At 42.6% G+C, this 25,969-nt stretch overlaps 1 protein-coding gene and 1 pseudogene across 1 annotated transcript; one reads left to right on the forward strand and one right to left on the reverse strand.

The window, feature by feature from the left end:
* On the forward strand, positions 1-24,452 carry LOC110585333 (T cell immunoglobulin and mucin domain containing 4). Its single transcript, XM_021695548.2, has 7 exons — positions 1-18; positions 1,621-1,704; positions 2,815-2,898; positions 20,835-20,881; positions 22,250-22,343; positions 23,103-23,142; positions 24,270-24,452. The coding sequence occupies exons 3-7, from the start codon at positions 2,865-2,867 to the stop codon at positions 24,352-24,354; spliced, it is 300 nt and encodes a 99-aa protein (XP_021551223.2). The 5' UTR covers positions 1-18; positions 1,621-1,704; positions 2,815-2,864; the 3' UTR covers positions 24,355-24,452.
* LOC123325336 lies at positions 11,418-11,502 on the reverse strand (annotated as a pseudogene).
* Positions 24,453-25,969: the final 1,517 nt, after the last annotated feature.

Here is a 25,969-nt window from a genome sequence, read left to right on the forward strand (position 1 = left end):
GGCCCATTCTCACTGCAGGTACATGGTACATTTGGCCATTCTTTCCCTTCTGCCGGTCAGATGTATCTTGGGTCCCTTGAAACAGGGTTCTTTTTACTGAATGGGGCAGTCCAGAGACTTGCTCTTGGGTCTCAGTGTGTGTGTGTGTGTGTGTGTGTGTATACTGGTTTGCTAACACTGTCATAACAAATGCCACAGACCGGGGGACTTAAACAACAGAAATCTATTTTCTCACAGTTCTGGACACTAGAAGTCTGAGATAAAAGTGTCAGTAGGGTTGATTTCTTCTGGGGACTGTTTCCTTGGCTTAAGATGGTCACCTTCTCCCTATGTTTTCACAGAGGTCTTCCCTCTGTGAATGTGTGTGACCTAAACTTATCTTCTTATAAGGACACCACTCATAACGAATTAGGGCCCATCCATATAACCTCATTTTATCTTAATTACCTCTTTCTCCAAATATGGCCACATTCTCAGGTATTGGGGGTTAGGATTTCAACATATGAATTTTGGGGAATATAATTCAGCTTATAACTGTGTGTGTGTGCACATGTGTTTGTGTGTGGGGGTGTCAGTGAGGATGTGGTTTCACTAACCTGTTCCTTTTCTTTGTTTTATCATTTTTTTTTCCCCCTATTTTTTCCTTTTTTCTTTTTGGTTCTCCACTTGACCTTCCAGGAATCTTTTTTTTTTTTTTTAAGATTTTATTTATTTATTTGAGAGAATGAGAGAGAGAGAGAGCTTGAGAGGGGGAGGGTCAGAGGGAGAAGCAGACTCCCCGCTGAGCAGGGAGCCCGATGCGGGACTCGATCCCGGGACTCCAGGATCATGACCTAAGCCAAAGGCAGTCGCTTAACCAACTGAGCCACCCAGGCGCCCCGACCTTCCAGGAATCTTAGAGATATTTATTGAAGAACCAGGAAATGTCACCTGGGGTCAGAATCCAGTTTCAGTCTGCCAGGGGTCTCTGCCTGGGCATTGAGGAAAGGCCTCTAGATGTCTTAAAATATTCCTTGATGATGAGCTAGTTCTACCCTTATTTCTTCCTTCCTTTTTTTTTTCCCTCCCTCCCTCCCTCCCTCCCTCCCTTCCATTCTGTTCCTTTTTTCCCCCCCTTTCCCTCCCCCCAATTCTTTTTGATCCTGCATCTTGGAACCTCACTGAGTTCCTAGCTCCATTACTTACCGGGCTTACCAAAGCTCCCACCATGTTTCAACCTCTGATTCTGATGTAAGAATATTGGAAAACCATTAAGAGATAGCGTGAAGGCTTTCTTAGGTGTCTCAGCTGCCTCAGTAAGGCCTCAATAGCTTAAATAGCCTGACAATATTGAATTGGCTAATTCTTTTATATTCTGAGTAGTCACCTAAAGTCCATGAACCATAAACCAGTCAGTTTTTGTATGTATTTTTTACTCTTTTGGCCTTTAAAATAATCATCCTAAAATATAACATTTGTAGTTTACTCCCCTTGATCCTAAAAATTACATGCAATCCTTGAAGAAAACCTGAAATATATAAAAAAAGCACAAAGACAACTATAAAAATAGCCCTGAATCCCACCACTCAGCACAAACACTTATTTTTTGCTCCCTTTTATTGAACTTTTTTTCTCTTCCAGAGTCAGAAACTTTCTTTCTCTCCATTGGCCCTGAGAGAAGCACTGAGGTGACTTCTGGAAACACTGCCTTACTTACATCCAAAGGTATGTGGACACTTGGCTTTCTTTTTCTTTTCCTCATTTCCTACATTGAGGACAGTAAAGTGTTGTTGAATTAGATGATTAGAGATGACTTTTGGTTCCTGTGTGCCATGAGCTCTACCTAGGACAAATTGGACAGCATTTGTGGCTCATTCATTCTTGTGGCTTTGAGAGAGAAAGGGAGGTAGGGAGAGAGAGATTGGGACTGACCTTGATTTGTTTGAGCAATTCTTCCTGGTAGCACATCTCTGGAATATTTGCCTTTCTATTCTAGGCAAGCTAGTGCTTAGCTGTCTCGGCCTAATTCCAAGCACAATGATCTTTGTAGATCCCCTTGAGGGATGTTCTCACTTGACTCTAGCTTTCTGTAGTAGAGGGAGAATTCTTTCATTCATGTGACCTTTCATCTATCCCTCAAGCCTTCTTTACGTATTTACTATGGCCCAAGGGCAGAGAATACCCTAAAAATAAGGCATGATTCTCATCCATGGGGGTGCCAGAGAGAACTGCCCAGCCTTGGCTCCCTGTTCTACTCCTTTTTGCCAGGGGTCTCTGGCCTTGGTTTATTCCCAGGTGAGTTGGAGTATTGTATAACTGATGGCTGAAGGTGAGTGCCTGGCATGTTAGTAAGTGCTCAAGTGGTAGATATTACTTAATGGGGCTTATAATCAAGTAGAAGAAAGCAGACATCTGTGGAGTAAAAAAAAAATCAATCAGTTCTTGTGTTAGTACAACATAGGGGACTAGTATGGGTGGGGGGGTCATGTGTGTGCTCTGGTGTCACACTGCCTGGGTGTAAGTCCTGCTTCTTATCTGTTGTGTGACTCTGGGAAAGTTATTTTCTCTCTCTGGGCCTTGGCTTCCACACTGGTAAAATGGGACTCATAATAACACCTCCTGTGTCTCTTTCTGAGGATTAAATGAGAAGATGCATGTAGATCACTTGGAACACTGTCCAGCATGTACTAAATGCTCAGTAAAATTTAATTAGCTCTTCTTTTCTTTTTTATGACAGAAGTTAGTTTAGGGGACAGTGAAGCACCAAAAATAAAATGACAGGTGTTTACTGAAGTTTGTTTTCTCTTTCCCTTCCCCCCCCCCCCCCCCGCCCAGAGTCCAAAGGTTGTTTTCTCCACTCAACATCCCAGGAGTCAACGTGGGAAATGAGTGACTCAGTGACGTTTCCTCAGACAAGAGGTAAAGGGCTATGCTCCCGAGGGTGGTTTTGTCTGACTGTGGGAACGATCTGATCTGTCATCTGCCTGCTTGTCTTGGAATTCGGCTATTTTGGTTCCGTTGTGGTCACATCCTCCATCTACCCACAAGCTAGGATGAAAGCGAAACCTGCAAACAGCATCCGAGCTGACTTCTTCCCTCCTCTGCCTCATTTCTGAAACCCCTCTCTTGGTATTCCCCTTCTTCCTTAGCTGCTTCTGTCTTGAAATTAGAAATGCCAGAAAATCACTCATTCATCTTAAAAATATATTAGTAATTTATGGTAGAATGCACAAATACTGCACTAATGTATTTTTGTTAGGGATACATAAAAAGAGTAGGAAAACATGCTCTTTGACTCCCTGTCTTGAATCCCAGCCCTTCCTCTGAGATAATCACTGTTATTAGTTGAAGATGAGCATTCTTCAGATCTTTTTTCTATTGCTTATATATGTGTATAGATACAGAAAAATGCAGTTTTGTTTTGTGTGTGGATTTTTAAAAAAAATTCTGTCCTAGTGTACGCAGCCTTCTGCATTTTGTTTTATGCACCTAACATTACCTATTGGACCACTTTCTTCTCCAGTCCATGTAGATCTGCATCATTATGTTAAATTGCTGTATAGTATTTTATACTATGGATACTTATGGTATCCATCGCCCACTAAGAGACACTGAGGTTGTTCTAATATCTCATTACCATAAGTACTTTGCAGGGGACATCCGTGTTGTGAGTGTCTCCTTAAGTGTCTGTGCCAGTGTTTCTCTCACTAGGGGGGTGACCAAGAAGGAGAAGCGCTCAGCCGAAAGAAAACGTGCACCTTTAAATTTAATAGTCATCACAAAATTGTCTTCTGGAAAGGGTTTGCCAATTTATTTTCCCATCCATGGGGCGTCGGCTTTCCTACATCCCCCCTGCACTTGAGATGACCATTTGTTTCATCTTTTTCGATCTCCCCAGGAAAAAAAATGTCATCTTATGCTTTTGTTGTTCTGATTAACAAAGAGTTTAACTGTCTTTCTATATGTTTATTAGCCAGAAAATGGTAGTTCTTTAACTCTGTGAAGGAGGCAATGAGACATTACTCACGAAAGCTCAGAAGACAACAATCGGAGGGGAGAGACAAGAGTGAGTGAAAGGGGGATACGTTTTGAAGGAAGACTATAAATCAAGATGAAATGCAAGGGTGATCTAATGTTGAAAAGCTTTGGCACGCACCCCCTCATCCAGCAGGAAGACAGAAAATCTGGACTAGTTGTTGTGACCTGAAGGGAAGCTAGATGCCCAAGATCTAAACTTTCTTTGTCCATGGCATGGGGTGGGGGTGAGGGGCTATTTTCTGGCAGAAGAGAAGGTAGCAACTAGAAAAATGATGGAGGGTGGGCAAGGAGTTTTCAAAATGTTATCTATCATTCAGTCCATTTAAATCTCAAACTATCTTACATTGAATTGCAAGGGAACAAGGGGTCATCTTGATGTTTTACCCTCTTTTGTAATATCCCTGGTAATTTCATTTCTCTCGTCCTTGATAAATTCCAGGGGAGAGAGAATACTCGCAGCCACTAAAGGCTGCACTGCTGGAGAGGAACTTGTTATAAGAAGGTCTATCTCTGTGTTACCTTTACTTATTATGGAAGAAACCAGGATTTATTGAACACGTATTATGTGCTGGTGCAGAGCCAAGCTCTTCTCATGGGTCACTTCATTCAATTTTTCCTTAGCAGATGCTCGTATCCCTATTTTGTGCAACTTTCCCAAGGCCACACAGCTCTCAGGTGCCAGATGCAGGAAGTCTAGCTCTGAGTCCCTGCTCTTAGATATATATTTTTTTGCCTTGCCTTCCATTTTTTTAAATTTTTTAAATTTTTATTTTATTTTTAAATTTTATTTTATTATGTTATGTTAATCACCATACATTACATCATTAGTTTTTGATGTAGTGTTCCATGATTCATTGTTTGCATATAACACCCAGTGCTCCATTCAATACATGCCCTCTTTAATACCCATCACCAGGCTAACCCATCCCCCCACCCCCTCCCCTCTAGAACCCTCAGTTTGTTTCTCAGAGTCCATAGTCTCTCATGGTTCGTCTCCCCCTCCGATTCCCCCCCTTCATGTAAGGCCTTGCCTTCCATTTTGAAATAAAAGGTTAAGTTCATTTCCTTAACTGTCCTCTCTTCCCATTGGTTTTTGTCACGAAAACTTTGTAATCATAATTGCACTTCCCACCTGCTGAGGAGTTAATTATGTGTCAGGTGCTGTATTAAGGGTGTTTAATGTGCATTTTCTGATTTAAATCTCACAGTGACCTTCTGATCGGGTACAGATAATGTCCCCATTTTACAGACAAAGAAATGGAGGGTCAGAGACTATTAGAGAAGCTGACACCCACTGAAGTGTCTCTTTGTTTTAACACTGTGCATGTTAAGTGCATTACTTCATTTGACTTTTCACAAGATCCTAGGAGATAGATACCATTGTCACTTCCGTTTCAGAGTCCATGACAGTTATCTAACTTACCTGGTAAATGGCGGCCTGGCTTTAACCGTGTCTGTTCAACTGTGATGCCACTCTGACACCAGGCTGAGCTGCTTCCCTCCCTGCCACACCCCAACCAGTACCCCCCTCTGGAGCCACTTACAGAATAATTCAGAATGAATCCTACTTCTTCATTCCCATGAAAATGGTTTCAATCCATTTTGGAGCCCACATGCTTCTGTGGGTTTTTTTTCTTGGCTAAATATCCCTGACTCCCTCTTCATTTCTTCATGTAATTTTGGATGGCAAACCTTCCATGGATGAGGGCTGGTTTAAATCCAAAGAAGATCTGGTCAAAATTATTATTGCCTAAAATTAGCATTACCCAGAGTGGCAATTCTTCATCCTCACCCCCTGGCTCCCTAGAATGGAGTTCAGAGATGTGGAGTGACTTGCCCATGATTACACAGTTGGGCAGAGGGAGAGTTAGGACTCACACCTAGACCTCAAAGATTTTAAACTGTGGCCATGGGCTCCTGGGTTGTCTGTGGATTGGCTGGAGTGCGGTATGAACCCCCTGAAATTACATATATAATTCTGTGTGTATATGTGCACACACATTTTTTGGAGGGAATAGTCTAGGACATTTCTTGAGGTTCTCCAGGAAAGCTGCAAAGCTCCAGATGGTTTGGAACCACAATTCAAACACAAACAAACAACAATAAAAACTCTCATAGGTTTCTCCCCTTAACTGAAGAGAGTCTGTTCAAGGAATACAAACTCTGACCCCTCTAGGTGCTTAGGAACTCAAATCATTCTGTCCAGCTTGAGGGTTAATTTCATTTCTTGCTTGGTAGGAGGAATGTGTGAAATGGTCCCAGATTGTTCCCTTAGGACCTAGTCTCTAACTGGGGAGGGACCCTGAAGCTGTCATCACGAGGCCTGGGATTAAGTCTTCCATTCATTATGCCTCTGGTCCTTCTACTGTCTCAGTAACGTCTCCGATCCTTTCTTCCTAGTCTTTTCTCCTCACTGTCTCCCAGGAAGCATTGAATGGGCTTGAGGACTCACCATGGGGTCTGAAGTCTCAGGCTTATATCCCAGCTCTGACATTTTGTGTGTGTGTGTGCAGGGTGCTTTTTTGGGGGGAGGGGGGGTTGTTTGTTTTTTGTTTTTTGTTTTTTCCAGAACCTCAGGTGAGTTACTTGTTTTATCCTTTTCTAAATCTCTGTTTCCTCAAATGTACAGTGACGATAATAGGAGTACTTAGTTCAAAGGACTGTTCAGTGAGGAAATGCGTGAGACAGATGCCTAGGACCTAATTAGTGGCTAGTAAATGATAGTCATCTTGCCGGATTCTATTTCCTCTCTTCTTTCCACATCTGCTGCTTTTCCTACTCACACACCTTCATCTGCAGGCCACTCCGGCAGGATGACAAGAGGCCACTGCCACCAGCTTCCAGCCGCCTAGTTATTCCTTAGAAGTACAGACACTTTCTGGTTTAAGGATTTTTTTTTAACTGCTAACCATACCAGGGAAACAGCCAATGAGTGACAAAATTACAAACTTGGGAAAGTTAGAAAAGCTTTTAAAATCTCACGGTAGTAATTCTCTACTCGCGATTGGAGGAAATCTGAGATTCTGAAATCTCTTCACTGAGGCCCTTTTAAATCCTCCTCGGATTTCCCAATTATTGGTTTCATTCCTGCTTCTGGACACCTTTCGTCTTCTGCTTCTCAACTGTTTTGTCTCTCTCACATTGCTCAGTCTAGGGAGGCTCCACTCTATAATGGAGGCTTGGAAACCGAGTCATGCCGGAAAAAGAGCTGTAGTTGGGTGTGTCGTGGGAGAATTTCTAGATTCGTGTTATTATTCCTTTTATAAGACAACTCCAAGTATGTATCTCCTGCTTCGGTGCCCCCTCCACTTTTAAGGCGTTTGCTGCAGACATCCTCTGAAGAAGCCCCATCCAGGCTGGCAAATCCTCACATCCACCCTAAGGCTGCCTAGAAATGGAGCTCAGAGATGTAGAGTGACTTGCCCAAGATCACACAGCTAGACAGGGGGAGAGCTGAGACTCACACCCAGGTTTCAGGGGGTTTAAACTTGTGTTTCTGAACTCCTGGGGAGCAGTATTGTCTGTGGAAAACCAGGAAACTGAGAAGATGGGAAACTGAGACCGAGGAAAGGCTTGTGAGTTGAGAGGCCTTGCAGTGACTTGGGAAGAGAGCTGAGACCAGAGGCCAGTTCTCCGATCCCATGTGTAGTTGGCCTTTGTTCCAGGATTGGCAGCCACTGTCTCTCAACAGAGCTTCCCCAAGGAGGGATTTCATATTTTCTCCTAAAGTATTAGGATTCACTTTTTCTCAGCCCCCAAATAGATCATTATACCCATCACTAGCATGAAGTCAAAGCTACCAAACCATTTCAAATTCAAGGCACCCATATATGCATGAGGACTTTGCTGTCAATCCAATAAAATTAAGAAAAAATGAACATGCTTTGATAATAATAACATTTTCCCTTTCTTAAGATTCTTACAGTAACTTTTTCTTGGTCCCAGGGTAGGATGGTGAGAGAATGGGGAGGGAACGCTTTTAGAAAGATCTGTTCTATTCCTGGATCTTTCTGTTTTACAAAGTCCTCCCAAGCTTCATGGTCCAGAGCAAGCTGGCCTTTCCATGGAGTCAAAGGAGTCTCAGAGGACAAAGTGGTTGGAGATAGGATCTTCTGTCTTTATCTTGGCATTTGGTTTGGAAACATGGAAATAGGCAGCATGATTTTTGGTAAAAGCTTTTCAAATGTGTCATTCATTAAACATGGCTGATTGAGTGGCCTCTCTGTGAATAAGTTGTGACATCGGCTCCACAAGGGGTCACACTTTAGTGGGATGGACAGGCCATGCAGAGCAAACAATCATCCAGTTGTTTTGAGATCGAAGTATAGAAAGGTTTCCTCCTTGGATGAGAACATTTCATTGTGCAGGGAAGGGTAAACAGGCAAGTAGAATGGCATGAGCAAAGAGAGGAGGACTTGATAAGAGCATGAAGTCTTTGGAGATTGTCTAATAGTCCAGTTTCATCTAATGGAGATGGGAAGCGGGGAATGGCCTAGGTTCTTAAAGGACTTGACTGATGGGCTGAAGAATTTAGATTTTATTCCAGGGTCATAAGGAACAATTCATGTTTTCTGGCTAGGGAATGATATTTCCAATTCTGTTTTAGGAGACACTGCTCTGGTAAGAGTGTGGAAGATGTATGAGAGAGAGCAAGCCTGGGGGCAGAGAGGCTACCCAGGAGGCTCCCGTAATAATTCAGGCCAGGGATGAGTGTCTAGACTAGAATGATGGCAGCAGTAACTACAGAGAGGAGACAGAGTCAGAGGCACTTCAGAGTTAAGATCCAGAGGACTTGGTAACCCAAGTAAGAATGAAGGATGACAGATTCTCTGTACTTGGGAGATTAGATCGATGTGACAGGTTAACAAGTGAAGAACCCCAGGAGGAAGAATGAAATCTGTTTGGGAGAGCTGGAGTTCAAAGGGCCCCTGAGGAATGTCTAATGAGCAGCTGGAAATGTGGAGCTGGGTTGACGTATGGATGCCTGGGTGGGGATGGGTGTCTTTGATGATTGGCCTCTACTTCTGATCAAATAATAATTCCTGTGATTCACATTAAAATTGCTGAACAGGGACTTGCTACTTAACCAATATTTTAATACATATTATCTCATAAGGGACAGTTCAGGGCTGTAGATACAATTTGGGGAATCACTGATAATAAATGGCACTTACTGAGTGCCTATTATATACCAGGCCTGGGTGCATTGTCTCATTGTTAGGCATTGTCTGGATCTGTGAGAAAGATTCTATTATTATGTCCATTATAAAGGAAAAGTAACTGAAGTTTGGAGACATTAAAAAATTTGCCAGAGGGGTGCCTTGGTGGCTCAGTTGGTTAAGCATCTTGACTCTTGATTTCAGTTCAGGTCCTGATCTCAGGGTCCTGGGATTGAGCCCTGGGTCAGGGTCCATGCTCAGTGGGGAGCCTGCTTCCCCCCCCCTCCCTCTGGCCCTTTTCTACCTCCCCCCCCCAAAAAAAAAAAATCAGTCTTAAAAAAAAAAAAAAAAGAAAGAAATTTTCCAGAGTTTGGACCCTGGGTCTTTTGGCTCTTGAAACTGAACTTCTAAGCACTTTATTATATTGTCTCATTAGCACAGGGGTAATTGAAGCTCCTGTGGAATCACCTAAAGATATTGTGTGAGAGGAAGAGGGAAATGAAGAGGTACAAGCCCATAAAGTAACAACTACTTTGGGAGAGGAGGCAGAGAGGAAGACAACAAAAGTAGGAAGGGATCCAGGAGAGCAGGAGTGCAGAGAGGGCTGGCCTGACAAAGATTATAGAGGGTGTAGTCAAATATTAGGAAATTCAGAATGCTGGTCAAGTAGGATGAGCACTTAGGTGGCTGTGAACTGTGACAGGGGGACCATTAGGTGAGCAGTGTTAGTTCTATGGGTGGAGGCACTGAAGTCCAAGATGAGCAATTGTTAAAGAATGAATGTTAGGTATTCTTTCAAGAAGTGTGAGGATGAATAATTTAGAGAAGGGGATAGTGAATGGAGCAAGGTTGGTCCTGGTGTAGGAGAGGGGGATCAGTCAAAAATGAGGGTTTGGTCTAGAAATGGAGGTAAGAGAAAAGGGAGTGAGGCTAGAATAAATGAAGGTGTGGAGCAATCTGATCTCATGTTGACCTCCCAGGGGGACAGGAGAACAGAACCAAGACCTTGAACTTTGAGGTCATCTAGTCCATGTATACCAGGCCTGGCCATGGCCTGGAACCCAGGGCGCTTAGTAAAAATATAGATTGCTCTCTAGTCTACCCAAGACTTACAGAATTAGAACCTCTGGGGGTGGGTCCAAGAAATTGTATGCTTACAAACTTCTTCGGGAGATTCTTTTGAAGCCAGCCCATCCCTGGCCCCAAGAAGGCATTTAGGTTTCACTGGTGTTGTGCACACTCCTTGTTCTACATAGAAGGAAACTGAGGCACAGGCATAAAAAAGTTCAAAGAGAAGTGGGAACGAGGCCCCGGGTACGACTCTCTTCTGACTCTTAAAGCAGAACTCTTTCCCCTACACTGTGCTATTTCATTAAAGACACAATCGAGCCGTGTCAGAACTTGACACTTTTCTGGGTCCTCGGTTGATCAAGGACATAAGGAAGTTGTAGGGCGAATTACCATTTTCAGTACAAGTTCAGTGGAAGGACCAGAAGAAGGCAGGGGAATGAAGCAAAGCTCATTTTCACTCACAAATGCCATTTTTTAGGAGGAAAAAAATTGGATGCAGTTGATTTCAAAGTCAACATTTTTCACGAGGCATTAGCTGATTTGTTTTATCTCTCATGGCCACACTGTCCACAGGCTCGAATCAGTTGGTAGGCCGGCAGTCTGGAGATAAAGGCAAAGGACAAAGAATGGATTCTCATGATTCTTCTCACAATAGCATTTCTATTCTACCAACCGTACAAATGATATCTTTTCATTAATAAAGTTGGGATTGAATCTGTGTAATTCTAACATCTAACCGCTCACCTTCAAAAAGGTCAACCAAATAAGAACAAAGAGTGTTGCCAAGCTTTAAGAGATGTACGACCGTGGTAAAGCAAGCAGAGTGGAAAAGAAGTAAGATGCCAGCCACTGAAATAGAACAGGGAGCCAGTCCTAAGATGGGTCCTCGTTATTGGATAACCAAGTGAGCTGGGTGACCACTCTGACCAAAATGCTCCTCTGACATGGAGCTAGGCACTGGAGAGATCTCTGGTCTCCCAGCAGGTAGGATAAATGGCACACTTGAGCAAGTTCTGTGAGGAGGTGAAGCATCTGTTCTCGCACTGTGATCAAGCCATTGACTAAAGGTACTAATACCCTTTGGCAAGAGCCTCCCTGCACTTGCAACCTGTGAACCCTGGGATGCTCAGCAGCAGAGCAGAGGGCGGGCAGACGTGGGATGTGGAATCAGATATCACTGGGAAAAGTTTTCAATCAACAATAATCATGCCTCAGATAAACCTAGCTGGCTATGATACCGCCACTGAGCAAAGCTTTACCGTTTGCTAGCAATCATTACTAGCTATGCAGCCTTGGGCAAGATATGGGACCTCTCTGAGTTCCAGGTTCCTCCTCTTTCAATAATTTTGCCCAAGTTTACTTACCTCAGTAGATTTATTTTTTTAAATACTTTTTAAAAAAGATTTTATTGATTTATTTGAGAGAGAGAGAGAAAGAGGGAGAAATCATGAGCAGGGCAGAGGGGCAGAGAGAGAGGGAGAAGCAGACTCCTGGCTAAGCAGGGAGCCCGATGCGGGGCTCGATCCCAGGACCCTGGGATCATGACCTGAGCCCAAGGCAGATGCTTAACCAACTGAGCCACCCAGGCGTCCCATCCAGTAGATTTCTTTCGAAGTTCAAAAGTGATAATAAATGTGAAAGTGTTTTGTGCACATTCAGCTGCTTACATTGTGCTCATCATCATCATCATCATCAATAATAATAGAATCTCCTTTCCAGAAACTGCATCCACCAAAGCAGCCAAAGATTAGGGTTCCATTCCAAACGGATCCTTCCTACTGTGCCATGAAATAGCAAGATCATTCACTCTCCAGCACTGATCTTTCCATAGCGAGTGTGTGTGAGCACTTGCCATGTTTTCCAAAGGCTGTAAAGTTCAGAGGATAAGAGCTTGGGCTCTGCGAGTAAATAATCCTGGGTCTGAGATTTGCTCTCTCCTCTCCTAGCTACATGACTTGAGCAAGTCACCTGACATCCCTAGGCCACAGGATTCTCACTGTGCAGTGAGAACAATAATGGAATCTACTGCAGAGCATTTTTTGAGATCAAACATGGAAGTCCTTCACATTGTGCCTGGCATGTAGTATAGTTAAGTGCTTGATATATGGTGTCCATTTATTATTATTGTTCTTGTTGTTAATGCTTCTGAGGTTTCTTGGTAAAATGAGGACTTTGCCACCTTCCTCAATCAAGATTTATTGATCAGCTGGGTGTAGGAAGAGCCATGCCAGACACTGCCCTTCAGGGAGGAGTCTGGGGCGGAAGGATTAGGGATGGGGTCTTATCTATGCATCACTGAGACCCTCAGATATTGGTACATGAGAGCAGGAGCCTGAGGTGACAACTCTGGGCTCTCAGAATGATGACATTTTTGTTGGTGGGGAATCCTTGGAGGCAATGGAAGCTTGAGGCCAAGTTTGGAACTCAGTGAGTCTTAATGGTGTTCTACAGTCCTTGGTTTCCTTCTGTCACCTCATCGGCATGAAATGTGAAATCATCTTACCATTCCTTCTGCTTTAGGAACCACATTGGGTGCCAAAACAATTTGCCCACTGTTCCTTTTCAAAATTAAAAAAAAAAATGGTCCTCACCCAATTTTGCCCCTGGTGCTAAGGAACATCTGACTCAAGTATGTAATAATTGATTTATTTAAGTATATAGTGCTCTTCTTGATCATTGAACATATTAAAAACATTCAGGGGTCTCCAAAATTTAAGGGAAGTCTGTGAACTCAATAAATGTGCGTTTCTATTTTCAAAAGGCTTTTTGAAATTCCAAATCTGCGGGAATGCTGCCAGGCAAGTTCAGAAAATATGGGTTCTAGTCATTTCCTTTCTTACTCATTGCTATGAAACCTTGAGTAAGTGAAACTGTCTCTAGATTTTAATTTTTCTCTTGATGATGAAAAAAGAGGGGGGTCTCAGAGGAGATAATTTCTAATTCTTTTCAAGTCTAAAATACTCAGACGGATTAGGGGAATCTTTTTTTCTTTCCTTTGGCTTTTTAAGACCATACCACCAGTGGTCCAGAAGGGGGCAGCATAAGCCAGATGCTGCCGTGGAAAAAACCACTGAAGGGTTGAAGTTGTCACTTTTTTTTTTTTGCCTAGGGACTTGAATTTATTTATTTATTTGTTTGTTTGTTTGTTTACTAATTAAATTTTATTTTATTATGTTATGTTAGCCACCATACAATACATCATTAGATTTTGATGTAGTGTCCCATGATTCATTGTCACTTTAAAAAATTCTATGATTACATTAAGATTGTATCGAGTTGACTTGTATCAAAACTAAATTTGTTTTAAAAGTAGAGACAGATGAGGGGCGCCTGGGTGGCTCAGTCGTTAAGCGTCTGCCTTCGGCTCAGGTCATGATCCCAGGGTCCTGGAATCGAGTCCCACATCAGGTTCCCTCCTCGGCGGGAAGCCTGCTCTCCCTCTCCCACTCCTGCTGCTTGTGTTCCTGCTCTCGCTATCTCTGTCTCTGTCAAATAAATAAATAAAATCTTTAAAAAAAAAAAAAAGTAGAGACAGATGAGTCCTTGTATCTATGAATTTAATGATGAGTCAAAATATGTACTATCAGTTTCAAAATGTACCCACTGAAAAGATAGAGTGCTTTTATTTCCAGTTGATTTCTGGCATGAAGCCCACTGGCTAGAAAGTTTATATTTTCAAATAGGATTTTAATATGCTCTTTTTCTTTTCTCTCAGAGTGGTTATAATCATGATTTTTTGAGTCATTCAGAGTTGGGTTCAAATTTTCTTTTATTATGTATGGTTACCTTGAGTGAGTGATTTAAACTCTTTCAGCCTCAGTTGATATGTCTGTAGAATGGACTGTATAAGCATTAAATGAGATCATTTACATGAAGTGCTTATCACTATGCCAGGCACACTGTAGTGTTCAATAAATTGATTTTGATAGGGAGTACCTAGTAATTTTGAAGCCAATTTCTGCCCAATGGGATGGGAACAGGGGTGATAATTTAAAATGGATTTTAAAAGATTTTCTTATCTAAAAATTCAATGCCATTCCAGATCTGCAAAGAGCACATAGTTTTATTTTAGTGGGTGGGTTCCAGTCTACCACCTTAGGCATAACCACCTTGAAGTGTAAGTCTCATCACCCTAGGGTCTGAAGGTCTGAAGGTTTTAAGATTAAAATTATGCTCTGATAACTACACCAGAAGTCAGCAAACTTTTCCTGTAAAGCGCCAGATAGTACCTATTTTAGGCCTTACAAGCCATGCTGTTAGTCTCAACTGCTCAGCTTGGCCCTTTTGTGCAAAAGCAGCCAGAGGTAACGTGAACAAATGGTTACCACCGTGCTCCAATAAAACTTCATTGATTGACATGGAAAATATGAATTGCCTGTAGTTTGCATGTGTTATGAGTTATTCTTTTTTCTTTTTTTTTTCTCAACCACTAAAAAATATAAAAACAATTCTTAGCTCTCAGGCTATACAGAAACAGGCAGCAGAGCGGATTTGACCTTCAGGTCATAGTTTGCCAACCCTTGATCTACACCATCCAGAAACAGGACACATTCTTTAGAAGGAGCAGATGTGAGTCTCTCTCAACAGGACTCTTCCAGTACAGGCCCTGAATATTGCTTCCTACCCTACCCTGGATGGTAAGCCCTTTAAAGGCAAAGGGAGTGTTTTTATGTTACGGTCTTCACATTTGCACTTTTTAAAATTTTTTAAATTTTTAAATTTTTTTTTAAAGATTTTATTTATTTATTTGAGAGAGAGAGAGAGAATGAGAGACAGAGAGCATGAGAGGGAGGAGGGTCAGAGGGAGAAGCAGACTCCCTGCCGAGCAGGGAGCCCGATGCGGGACTCGATCCCGGGACTCCAGGATCATGACCTGAGCCGAAGGCAGTCGCTTAACCAACTGAGCCACCCAGGCACCCTACACTTTATTTTTATATGTTCTAAAATAAGTACATGCTCTTGTGTTGTTGTTTTTTTTTAAATATTTTATTTATTTGACAGAGAGAGAGACAGCCAGAGAGAGAACACGAGCAGGGGGAGTGGGAGAGGGAGAAGCAGACTCCCACTGAGCGGGGAGCCCGATGCGGGGCTCGATCCCAGGACCCTGGGACCATGACCTGAGCCGAAGGCAGACGCTTAATGACTGAGCCTTCCAGGTACCCCAAGTACATGCTCTTGTAAAAGAAAACAGCAAAACAGTATAAAGTGAAATTTCCTTGCATTCCAAACATTCTTCCCAACCCCTCACCCCAAATGACCAAGAAGAAGATATAATTACTCTAACAGTGTGGGCTATATTCTTTCAGATCATTTTCTTTTTCTTTTTGAAAAATATTTATTTATTTTTAGAGAGAGAGCAAGGGAGGGGCAGAGGGAGAGGGAGAGAGAGAGAGAGAGAATCCCAAGCAGGCTCCATGCACAGGTTGGAGCCCAACATGAGGCTCAATCCCAGGATCCTGAGATCACAACCTGAGCCAAAATCAAGAGCCTAATGCTTAACCAACTGAGCCACCCAGGCACTCCGGATCATTTTTGTTTTCTAATGACATAGTAACATCTATCATTATTTTTTACAAAAATTCTAAAATTTTTTACAAAATAATTTTAAAGCTTGCTTTAACATCTATTGAACAATTTTTGTTAAACAAATCTTTATTGTAAAGCCACTATGTACCATGCATATATTAGATTGAACCATATGAAATGCTGATATTTAAACCACTTTTTAAAAGCTTTTTGTTTTGAGACAATATTAGAATCAACACAAACTTGCAAAAATAGTACAGAGAAATCTATACATTCCTCCACCTTCCCCCAAACATCTTACATAACTATAGCACATGGTCAAAGAGGGAAATTGACATTGGCATCATACAATTAACAAGTCTACAAAGGTTACTTGGATTTCCCTGGTTTTTACATGCATTCATTCTTTAAAAGCAAAAAAACAAAAAAGCTCATTATATATATATATTTATCCTGAACATCTTTGTATGTCAGTACTCATATCTAGGGGTGTGTCTTACTAATAGCAACACCCAGCTCTTCTTTAGCTGAGAGTTAATGGGTTTCTAACAGCGATCTTCAAAGTTTCACTTAGAAGGTCACTGTGGCATTGCTTCAGAGAAATGATACACACCCCAAGGGTTTGCTCTTGACTCAGGCATCTTGCAAAGTTTCCAGTGATTAACACGTGGTATATATTTTACAGTTAAAATTCTCTCATTTGAGAAAATTTAGAAAGTAGACAAAGTATTGAAAAAAATTTTAATTGCCTATAATATTTCCACTCAAAGTCAGATGTATTTAGTCTTTCAGTATTTTTAAATTTTCTTTGTGGAGCAAGAGGTATGCATGTGTTTGTATGTTCTTAAGTATTTACATACTCAATTCCTATACTAAGTATAGCTTTTCATCCTTTTTGAAAAATTACTGTGAAATGATCATTTTCTTGGGTCATTCAAATTCTTTGTAAAAAGCCATCCAGAAATATAAAGGATAAAAAGGACATAGGAGATCAGTTGTGCAATACCAGCATTTTCGGATGAATAAACTGTGGCTCAGAGAGAGGTGATGTCGTGCCTGAGGTCACGCAGTCAGGAAATGTGGGATACACAGACACTCAGTGAAGGGTGGGGGAGGCCCAGGTGTAGCTTCACAGCGCTCCAAGGTCTGGGGTTCAGTTTTGCAAGAATTCCATTTTGCCAGAATACCCATGCCTATCAAGAACTCAATCAAGAGCCTAAAATTAAACCGGTAAGCCAACTTACTAATTTACAATGAGAACTCTGTCAAGAGGGTCCATATTTTGGTATTTTTTAATGTAAATATGTTCTCACCCCATAGGCAAATCTAATTATTAATCAAGTATTGGTGAATCCATAGAGCTGGGAAAAGTATAGTTAAGTTGAAGATTCTTTTATTGTTATTACATGTTAATTTCTTTTAGGTAGAAAACATATATATGGTGAAGGTACAAAGTGTATAAAAAATTTTTAAGTGCGGGGCGCCTGGGTGGCTCAGTCATTAAGCATCTGCCTTCAGCTCAGGTCGTGATCCCAGGGTCCTGGGATTAAGCCCCGCATCAGCTCCTTGCTCAGCAGGAAGCCTGCTTCTCCCTCTCCCACTCCCCCTGCTTGTGTTCCCTCTCTCTCTGTGTCTCTCTCTGTCAAAATGAATAAATAAAATCTTTAAAAAAAAATTTTTCTTTTAAATGAAAGGTCACTCTTCCTTGCATCCCTTGTGCCCATCCCCAGGGGAAGATCTTAATGACTACCGTGTCTCTGTATTATTTTCCCAGGGATGCTGTAAATAAAAACTTACCAGAAATGTAGTGATGTGAAATGACACAAATTTATTATCTTATGGTTCTGGAAGTCAGAAGTCCTAAAACTGAGGTGTCAGCGGGGCCATGCTCTCTCTAAAGGCTCTAAGGGAAGATCCTCCCTTTGCCTCTTCCAGCTTCTGGTGCCCCTGGGATTCCCTGGCTTGAGGCCACATCCCTTCAATCTCTGCCCGTCCTTACGTGGCCTTCTTTGTGTGTGTCTCTCTGTGTCTTCTCTCCTTATAAGGACACCTGCCATTGGATTTAGGGCCTATCCTAAATCTAGGATGGTTTCATCTCAATATCCTTAAACTAATTACATCTGCAAAGATGCCCTATTTCTACAAGTTCACAGTTGGAGGTTCTGAGTGCACATACATTTGAGGAGGACACTATTCAACTTACCACAGTTCCCCTCCCACAGAATTGCTTTTCTTGCAAGTCTGGGGTGGGGGGCACTCCTGTCTTTGCCTGAATGTGCTTGTTTAAGAGTTCAGGGTCTTAAGAATGTAAGGGCCACGGTAGCACAGAAGACCCAGAAACGAGTAGTCTTCACTTGTCTACCCCATCCCCTAGCTGTTAGCATCGCTCTTCCACAAGGAACAAAAATCACCATCCACTTGTGTTCCTTGTTGCTATTCAGTGTCTAATACCGTCTAACACTGTGGCTTTGGAGTGCTTCTCATTGGGGCTTTTGGCATTTTCAGAAGAAGAAGAGGAAGAGGAGGAGGAGGAAATGAGGAAGGGGAGGAGGAAGAGGCGGAGAAAGAAGAGGAGGAAGAAAAGGAATAGGAGGAGGAAGAGGAGGAGGGAGGAGAGGAAGTAGGGGTCGGTAACACCCCGCAGTGTTTGTGTTTGCAAAATGTCTCTGCCATTAGACAATTCCAATTTAAAATACGGATTAGCTCTGACAAAACTGACCTAGGCTGGCTTTTCTCTTGGATGGTTTCCAATATCGGTCTTATCCATCACAAATGATTTTAATAGTATAGGATTTTGACAGAACAGGGGTAGGAGTTTTGAATTCTTACCTGCAATTCCCAGCTCTAGGGAATAATAGCGGAGAGAAAAACAACAATAACTGAGTTGTAGGATATGAAAACATGCTGAATTTTCCCCTCTGAGTTTTATGCTCGTAGGCATTCAACAAGTCACTTTCCTGTCGAACAAATAAGCTCTCTTATACCAAATTATGAGCCTTAGAAAACCTATCACATTTTTTCTTCCGCCTCAAGTACAAGGAAACGGGAGAAACAATGATCAATTTCAGTAATTATTCACCTAGATTTTTACGATACTCAGTCCTTGACTAGGTGCAGCTTTATGTTCTGTTTCTATCGGCAGGTTTTATTGCACATACGATTTCATATCCTTTCTAGGCATTTTCTCCTGCCCTGGCTTCCATGACACTGGTCTCAGTTTCTGCTCCCTGCTGTTTGTTTCTTCTATTTCTTTCTCGTTTGCCTTCTCTGTCCACCTTTCAAGTGCCGGGGTTTCTTAGGATTCCTGCTCTTCTCTCTCTGGACATGCAACCCTTGGATTTCTTATACATTCAGTGGATGTTAACTGCTCCCTGGAGACTGATGACTCCCAAACCAGTATCTGCAACTCCAACCTTTCCCTGAATTTGGTTCAGATTCGAATCCATCGACTGCGTGTGAGGCGAGTGGTGTTTACGTGTGTCTCTCGGGTCCCTTACGCAATGACTATGAATTTGAACCCGGCACCTTTCTCCCCTGGACTGACCCTTCTGCTCTGGCTGTGCCTAGCCTAGGAGGACAGTGGGACAATGGCCGAGAGTCTCAAGAAGGAACCTGCGAGTTATCTAAGACTTGTTTCTTTCTCACCCCGACGTTCAGTGTCCACATCCTCCTTGCTAAGCATTTCTAAAATCTGTCTCTCTCCCGTCATTTCTGTTAGCTCTGAATTTCAGACCTGGGATCAGATGGTCATTGATCATCTCATCTTGGCTATTTCCTTATCCTCTTAACTTGACCATAGCACGCTTAAAATGTTTCTGTGGTGTCCCACTGCTTACAGAATTAAACGGAGACTTACCAGCATGAAACATGACCGGTTCCTGCCCGTCTCTGTGGTCATCCCTTGCCACTCCCCCCACCCGGCTCCCCCATTTTCTGCCTTCACGGCTGCCTGCCATTCCACTCAGAAGCACACTGTTTCATGCTTCCACGGCCTTGCTGATGCTGCGCTTCCTAAAAGGCCTTTACCATCTTTCTTTGCTAATTCTTACACAACCTTAACTCAGCTCAAATGTTATTCATTCAACAAACACTTATTGAGCACCAAGTGTGTGCCAGGCTGTGTTAAGGTTCCCCTGTTGAGCAAGCGGAGGGGGACACTGTCCTCAAGGAGTTTAATCCTAGCAGCTCTCACTGAGCTACGACACTGGGCTACATGCCTCTCCCCCTTCCCGCCCTCCCTAGCAACCTCTCACAGCCCATCGCTACCCTTGGCCTATGAGGCCGGAATGACCTTCTGGTCCTCATTCTCTAATGTACTGTGAATTTCATGGTTGCGGGGGGCATGCTGTATTCATCTTAGTATTCTAAGTGCCTGGGACTGTGCTTAGCACAGTGTCTCGCTTGTTGAACTCAACTATCAGTTATAAATAAATGAGCCCATGACTCAGCTTAAACTTTACATTCTCAAGGATACCTACCCTTGATCCTCCAGAAGAGGTCAGTCATCCTTGTGATGTGTCCCTATCCATATCTATTTATTGTACTTATTGTACTACTTATTCCCAGAATGTTGCACAATTGTAACATTATTTTTTTCAACTATTCACCTTATTTGCTTAAATTTGGTTTTCTGCACTAAGTTGTAAATTTCGTCAACAAGGTTGATGGTACAGCTAGCAGAGTACATGGCCTATGATAAATGCTTAATAAATATCTGTTAACTGATAGACACGTTTTCTTACTGGGTAAAAATCCCGGATGCATTGCTGGTACCTGCTGAAAATTTAGACCCAATTGCCTGCTGGCCTCGTACCCCGTTCTACCCATCTATAAAATGGAGATGTTCCTGTGGGATAATGTTGGATAGCAGATGAGCTTCAGATAAAATCATCTCAAAACAAATGTCTTGTAAATAAATGATATAAAAAAAGGAAAGATGGGATTAAAAGATTAAACACCTCAACTAAAATTCCAGATGAGCTTTGAAATGCCTATTGCAGGATGTGGTATTTTATTCCCCGACAGGAAATATAAACATTTCCCCCCCTTTTTCCTTCCCAGCAACGGAGACAGAAATGTCTGTGCCAAATGGAGTAGAATCAGAACAGGTAAAATTTTTGTGAAGTATTTGAAGCATATGACTTCGATTTTTAAAATCCAGAATAGAGGTTTGCAGAAATGAACTGGGGAGGCAAATATATCTGAGCAGCAACTGTGGGGAAATAGCTGAGCAATTCGTAGGCTGGCGCCTTGTGCTCTTGGCAGAAATAACGTTCCCATCGTTGCCTCTCTATGTGCAGACACTTTGAAAAACAAAAAGAAATAAAAAGGACAAAATCATGGCAAAATCATTCTGTGTGCCTTCTGTGTGGCCCAGGATTAGTGACATCCTGCAAGATCGACACTTGCCACCAGCATCCTTCTTATTTGCTGAGTGTACCCTTCATTAATTTTTATTATCACAAAAGTGATTCAAGCTGCTTTAAGTAAAAACTGCAGGCAGAATCGACACCTATAAGGGAAAAGTGAAGGCCCCCCCCCCATCCCTTCTTTCTTCTTTCCCTTCTCCCTCCTGAGAGGAAGATTGTTGCCCCTCCTTGCTGCTGTGTCAAGAAAAGGTGTCAGGACCCCTTTATACTCATAAACATTAAGACAGAAATTAAAAACAATGTTTATTAATTCATTTAAAAGCAAGAATAACAAAACAAACCCATGACATGTTGACGTAAGTAACATTTTATGAAAAATAACTATATTTTCCCAAATGAAAAAATATTTAAAAAATGGCATTAGGTGGCATTGTTTTACGTTTCTGCAAATCTCGTGAATGTCTTACGTTTTACGCAAATCTCGTGAATTGTTTTACGTTTCTGCAAATCTCGTGAATCCCTGACTGGGAGGCAGAAATTCTCTTATCTGCCTGCATATTCTAGCATTGGAAGGATGACCTCAGCACATTATTTGTCAAGTCACCTCGGGGAAAACTCCACTGTCCATCTCATGAGAGTGACAGTGAAAATGGCAAATAATGTTTCGTGAAAATCATTTTGATCTCATGGGTCCCCTGGCTACACTTTGAGAACTTGTGCTGTAGAAAATTTGAAATTGAGTTCCATTTTCTTTTGAATCTTGTTGCCTCCGGAGGTCTAAGTCAGCTGTGAGGAGAGCTGCCTGGGACTGGGTAGAAGATTTCCTATCTTCAGACCCCTGAACATATGCCTGAGCATATGCCTGAGGTCGAAGACAGGAAAATTGGGTGGTCTGGGTAAATGTTCCAGGTTTTCAGAGATTTTCCAAGAAATTCTGATTTGTAAGGCTGTTTTGTTTTGATCTTGAGCCCTATGGGGGCAAAGTGGGGCTGGGGGGACAAGCAATGAAGCTACTTGGCGAGTGGAAGGTATGACTGGGACAGGAAAATCGTGCGGGGGTAATATTCATAAAGGACTGGCCCACTCGCTTTCCCCGTGTCTCACCAGGTAAAAAGGGCCATCAGCTCCGCCCTGCTAATGATCATCATTCCCTCCCTGGGATTCGGGCTGTTGGTGCTGCTTGTGGCGTTCTTCCTTCGAGGTAAGGAGGGCAGGCCCCAGGTGGGATGGTGCCCTTTGGAGCTGTGGAGCCTCTAGGAGGATCTGGGAGTGGACTGATTCTGCTTCCTGCCCCTGTCTCCTTCCCTCAGAGTCCCCTTTCCATCATTGTCTCCATCCTGGTCAAGGAGGTAACAGGAAAACTCATTCTCCCTCGGATGCTAAAGCCTTCATGTATCATCTTCCTGATGGAGTTTATATTTTGGAAAAGAAAAACAAGAGCACCTTCATTTTCTGGAAACTCAATCTCTGGCAGTCCTGCTATTATACTCCTGATGTGTCTAACTGCTTTCCTTCTCACGACTGCCTTAAGTGAAAAGTGCTATTATTACCATCATTGTCTTAGGGCAGGGGAAACCCTGGCCCAGCCTCCTCCTCTGGCTAGGACTGCCCTAGGAAGAAAGCCTCCCTCTGCTGCTCCCCCTGCTTGTGTTCTCTCTGTGTCTGTCTCTCTCTGTCAAATAAATAAATAAAATCTTAAAAAAAAAAAAAAAAAGAATGAAGCAGCTTAACACTATTGCCCACAACATGGGAACAGATGTGTAATTGATGGGCACTGCCTTGGGGCCCGAAGAAGCAATCACTTGATCTGATTAAAGGAACAGCTTTCCCTGCCAAAACCATTCCCTCAATTCTCACCTTTGGTCCAACTCCGCTCTTGGTAAGGCAGCTTTGGGCTTTCCCAACATTTCACATGTTCTAGCACAGCTACTCTGCTTATCCCATGGCCTTGTCTTTTCAGGGAAAGTCATGAAAACCAGTTGGTTCCCGAAACACACAAGGTAATTCATCTTGCATGACTGATTGTTGTAATGATTGTACAAGCTGTTACAAATGATTAGATACTACTCAGTGGTTTAATGACTTGTGCTCGTGTTCTGATTAAATACAGGGTTGGAGAAGTGTGGCATTAGAGGTGAAAAAGATGTGGGATTTAACTCACTTTAACCTCTGTCTTGGTTAACACTATGTTATGTTCGTCTGAAATACAAATATAAAGGCAGGTTGCATTAATAGAAGCATGGCATGCAAAAGAATGAAGGTGATATGTCTCTGTCCTCTGTGCTCAGAATTTGTTCAACTCTGGGCAATTAATTTTATTTATTTATTTATTTATTTAAGATTTTATTTACTTATTTGTGTGTGAGAGAGTACAAGCAGTGGGAGCGGCAGGCAGAGGGAGAAGCAGGCTCCCCGCTGAGCAAGGAGCCTGATACAGGACTTGATCCCAGCACTCTGGGATCATGACCTGAGACAAAGGCAGACACTTAACTGACTGAGCCTCCACGGCATCCCTGGGTGATTCATTTTAAAAGGACATTGTTAAACAGGAGTTTATGGAGAAGAAAGTTGGCAGTATGGAAAATGAGAAACATGTAGAATATCATTCCTGGGATTTGGTTCCTCAGCCCAGTATTAGACCATAAGAGCAGTTTTTTGTTTTGTTTTGTTTTAAATAGTTTGAAGAGTCTTTGGAAAGAGATTTTGGATATCTGTCCCGTTCTATAGCTTTTTGGGAAGGAAATGAAAAGATCTGGTGTAAACTGTGATGAAGACTGTGGCTTCACTTAATTGCATCAATACGAAAATATTAACAAATAAATATTAACAAGTAGGAGAACTGAGACTCAGCAAGGCAGCTTTCCAAGGTCATACACACATTTTGATCTTGATTTTATATTTTGCTAATGTAAATATAGAAATCTTTAATTCCCTTATTGGAATAGACTGGCAAAAGCCCTTTATTTCCCGCGGCGTCAGTTTTCCCATCTGTGAATGGAGAGGCTTAGGTTGGAGTCTGAGCCCTTTTCACTTTAACAACCATGGTTAGTTGCGTTGTGAGTTAGCAACATCCCATTCTTTCTGGTCCTGGTGTTTCCCATTCTCAGCCTCTCTTTTCTCCTTACAGGCTAGACAATGTTGGAGAATGTAAAAACAACTTTGATGACATGCAGCATGGAAGAGAAGACGAAGATGGTCTTTTCACGCTCTAATGTGCCACTTTTTCTCAGGATTGAGGACCGGGGCATGATGCGGGAATTGTCAAAATAAGTCTTAGAATGTGTTGTTTTGTTTTGTTTTTAAAGCCCCATCTATTCCATTGGTGTCATGATCCAGTCTTGCTTTAATGTCACAAGTGAAAGTACTTTAGAGACCTTTAGCACCTTCTCTGCCAGGTGCTTTAATCTCCTGGGTAGCATCACGCTAAGTGATCTTTCAGACTGTGCTTGAATAATTTCAGTGATGGTGAGCTCACTACCACATCTAAAGGAGATCATTCAATCTCAGGTAGTTCTGAGACTTAGAAATATTTAAAACAAAGTCTGTCTCTGGACAGCATCTGCCTATGGATCGTAGTGGAACTCATTGTGTTTACACAGAACATGTGTAATCTCTCTTCTCTCTGGCAGCACTACAGATACTGGACGGAGGGCCTCATGTCTCTCCAAATTGCCCTGTGTCAGGGACACGATTTCTGGTTCCTTCTCTACCCTAGTTGCCTTTGCCTCCTATGCATTTGTATCTCGCTGTTTATGCCCAACTTTTGGAGTGCAGCGCCCCCCTCCAGGGATGGTAGGAGCAACCCTGGGTCTGGGTCTCATCAATAATGCCAGAAGCGATGTAGAACCGCACCATAATTTTGGCTCACCTTTTCTTTTTTGAGAAAAAATTCTCCCTTAACCAGGGCTCTGTGGGGCAGGTGTGGTGGCCCAGAGTCAGGAGTTTCCTGTGGCAGTAGGCAAAGGTCCCGGTGGAGGTGGGTGTCAGAGACCTCACTGAAGCTGGCATTTGCCTGGACTCCCCGTCTGCAGTCCTTCCCCTCTCCGATTTGTTCTCCAAGCTGTGGCAGAGATCTCCTTTTCTAAATGCAGATCAGAGAGCCCTGTCTCCCGACTTCTGCTGTGGAAGAAGCACCTGGGCTCAGTCTGAGGCCCCAGGCAGCTGCCACAGATGAGTGAGGCAAGGGAAGTGCCGGGGCTGTTCTAAGTGCAACATGCCTGTGTCCACTTGAAGACTTTACCACTCCAACTTAGTTAGGATAACGTCCTGGGCAAGCAACACGTGGCCACGGGCTGGAACAAGGCAACCAGTCTGAGACTCCAAAGTCCAGGAGGTAGGGTGTGGGTTTTACCAACTGATGAATTAATAAATACATAATTCTTACGATGAGACTTCCTGGTCAGGGGAGATTGTTGGTCTAGTTCTCTCTTTCCCTCTCCGTGTAATCAGGATGAATTGGTAGTCTCCTACAAATAACTTCCTAGTATCTAGGGCCCAGGAGAGAGGATCACTTCACTTAGAGAGCTTAAAAACCTAAATGAGATGGAACACACATGGGAAATGCGACAGAATGGAATCAGTGTTGATTTTCCATTTGCACAAGGAAGGACTTTGATGGAGACGTGGTTCTTACAGCTGATTTTTACATGGTGGGTCCACAATCCAACCTTGAGGGTTTAGAACAACCTATTTCTGCAACCTTGACCTTGGCCTTTCTAGACTAAATCAGAGATAACATCCAATCCTTAAACAGCATTTGCTATGGTCTAGGTATCCTACTAAGTGTTTCAAGGCAATTTCTCGTGGAATCCTCACAGCAGCCCAGTA

This window comes from Neomonachus schauinslandi, chromosome 7, assembly GCF_002201575.2.
Source record: "Neomonachus schauinslandi chromosome 7, ASM220157v2, whole genome shotgun sequence".
NCBI classification, from domain to species: Eukaryota; Metazoa; Chordata; class Mammalia; order Carnivora; family Phocidae; genus Neomonachus; species Neomonachus schauinslandi.

What these genes read in the sequence shown, in the direction of transcription:
- LOC110585333 (XM_021695548.2), top strand. Translation starts at nt 2,865, where the DNA reads ATGAGTGACTCAGTGACGTTTCCTCAGACAAGAG. An exon ending in TGTGGCGTTCTTCCTTCGAG is followed by an intron (nt 22,344 to 23,102) that starts GTAAGGAGGGCA and finishes TTGTCTTTTCAG; the next exon opens with GGAAAGTCATGAAAACCAGT. An exon ending in TGGTTCCCGAAACACACAAG is followed by an intron (nt 23,143 to 24,269) that starts GTAATTCATCTT and finishes TTCTCCTTACAG; the next exon opens with GCTAGACAATGTTGGAGAAT.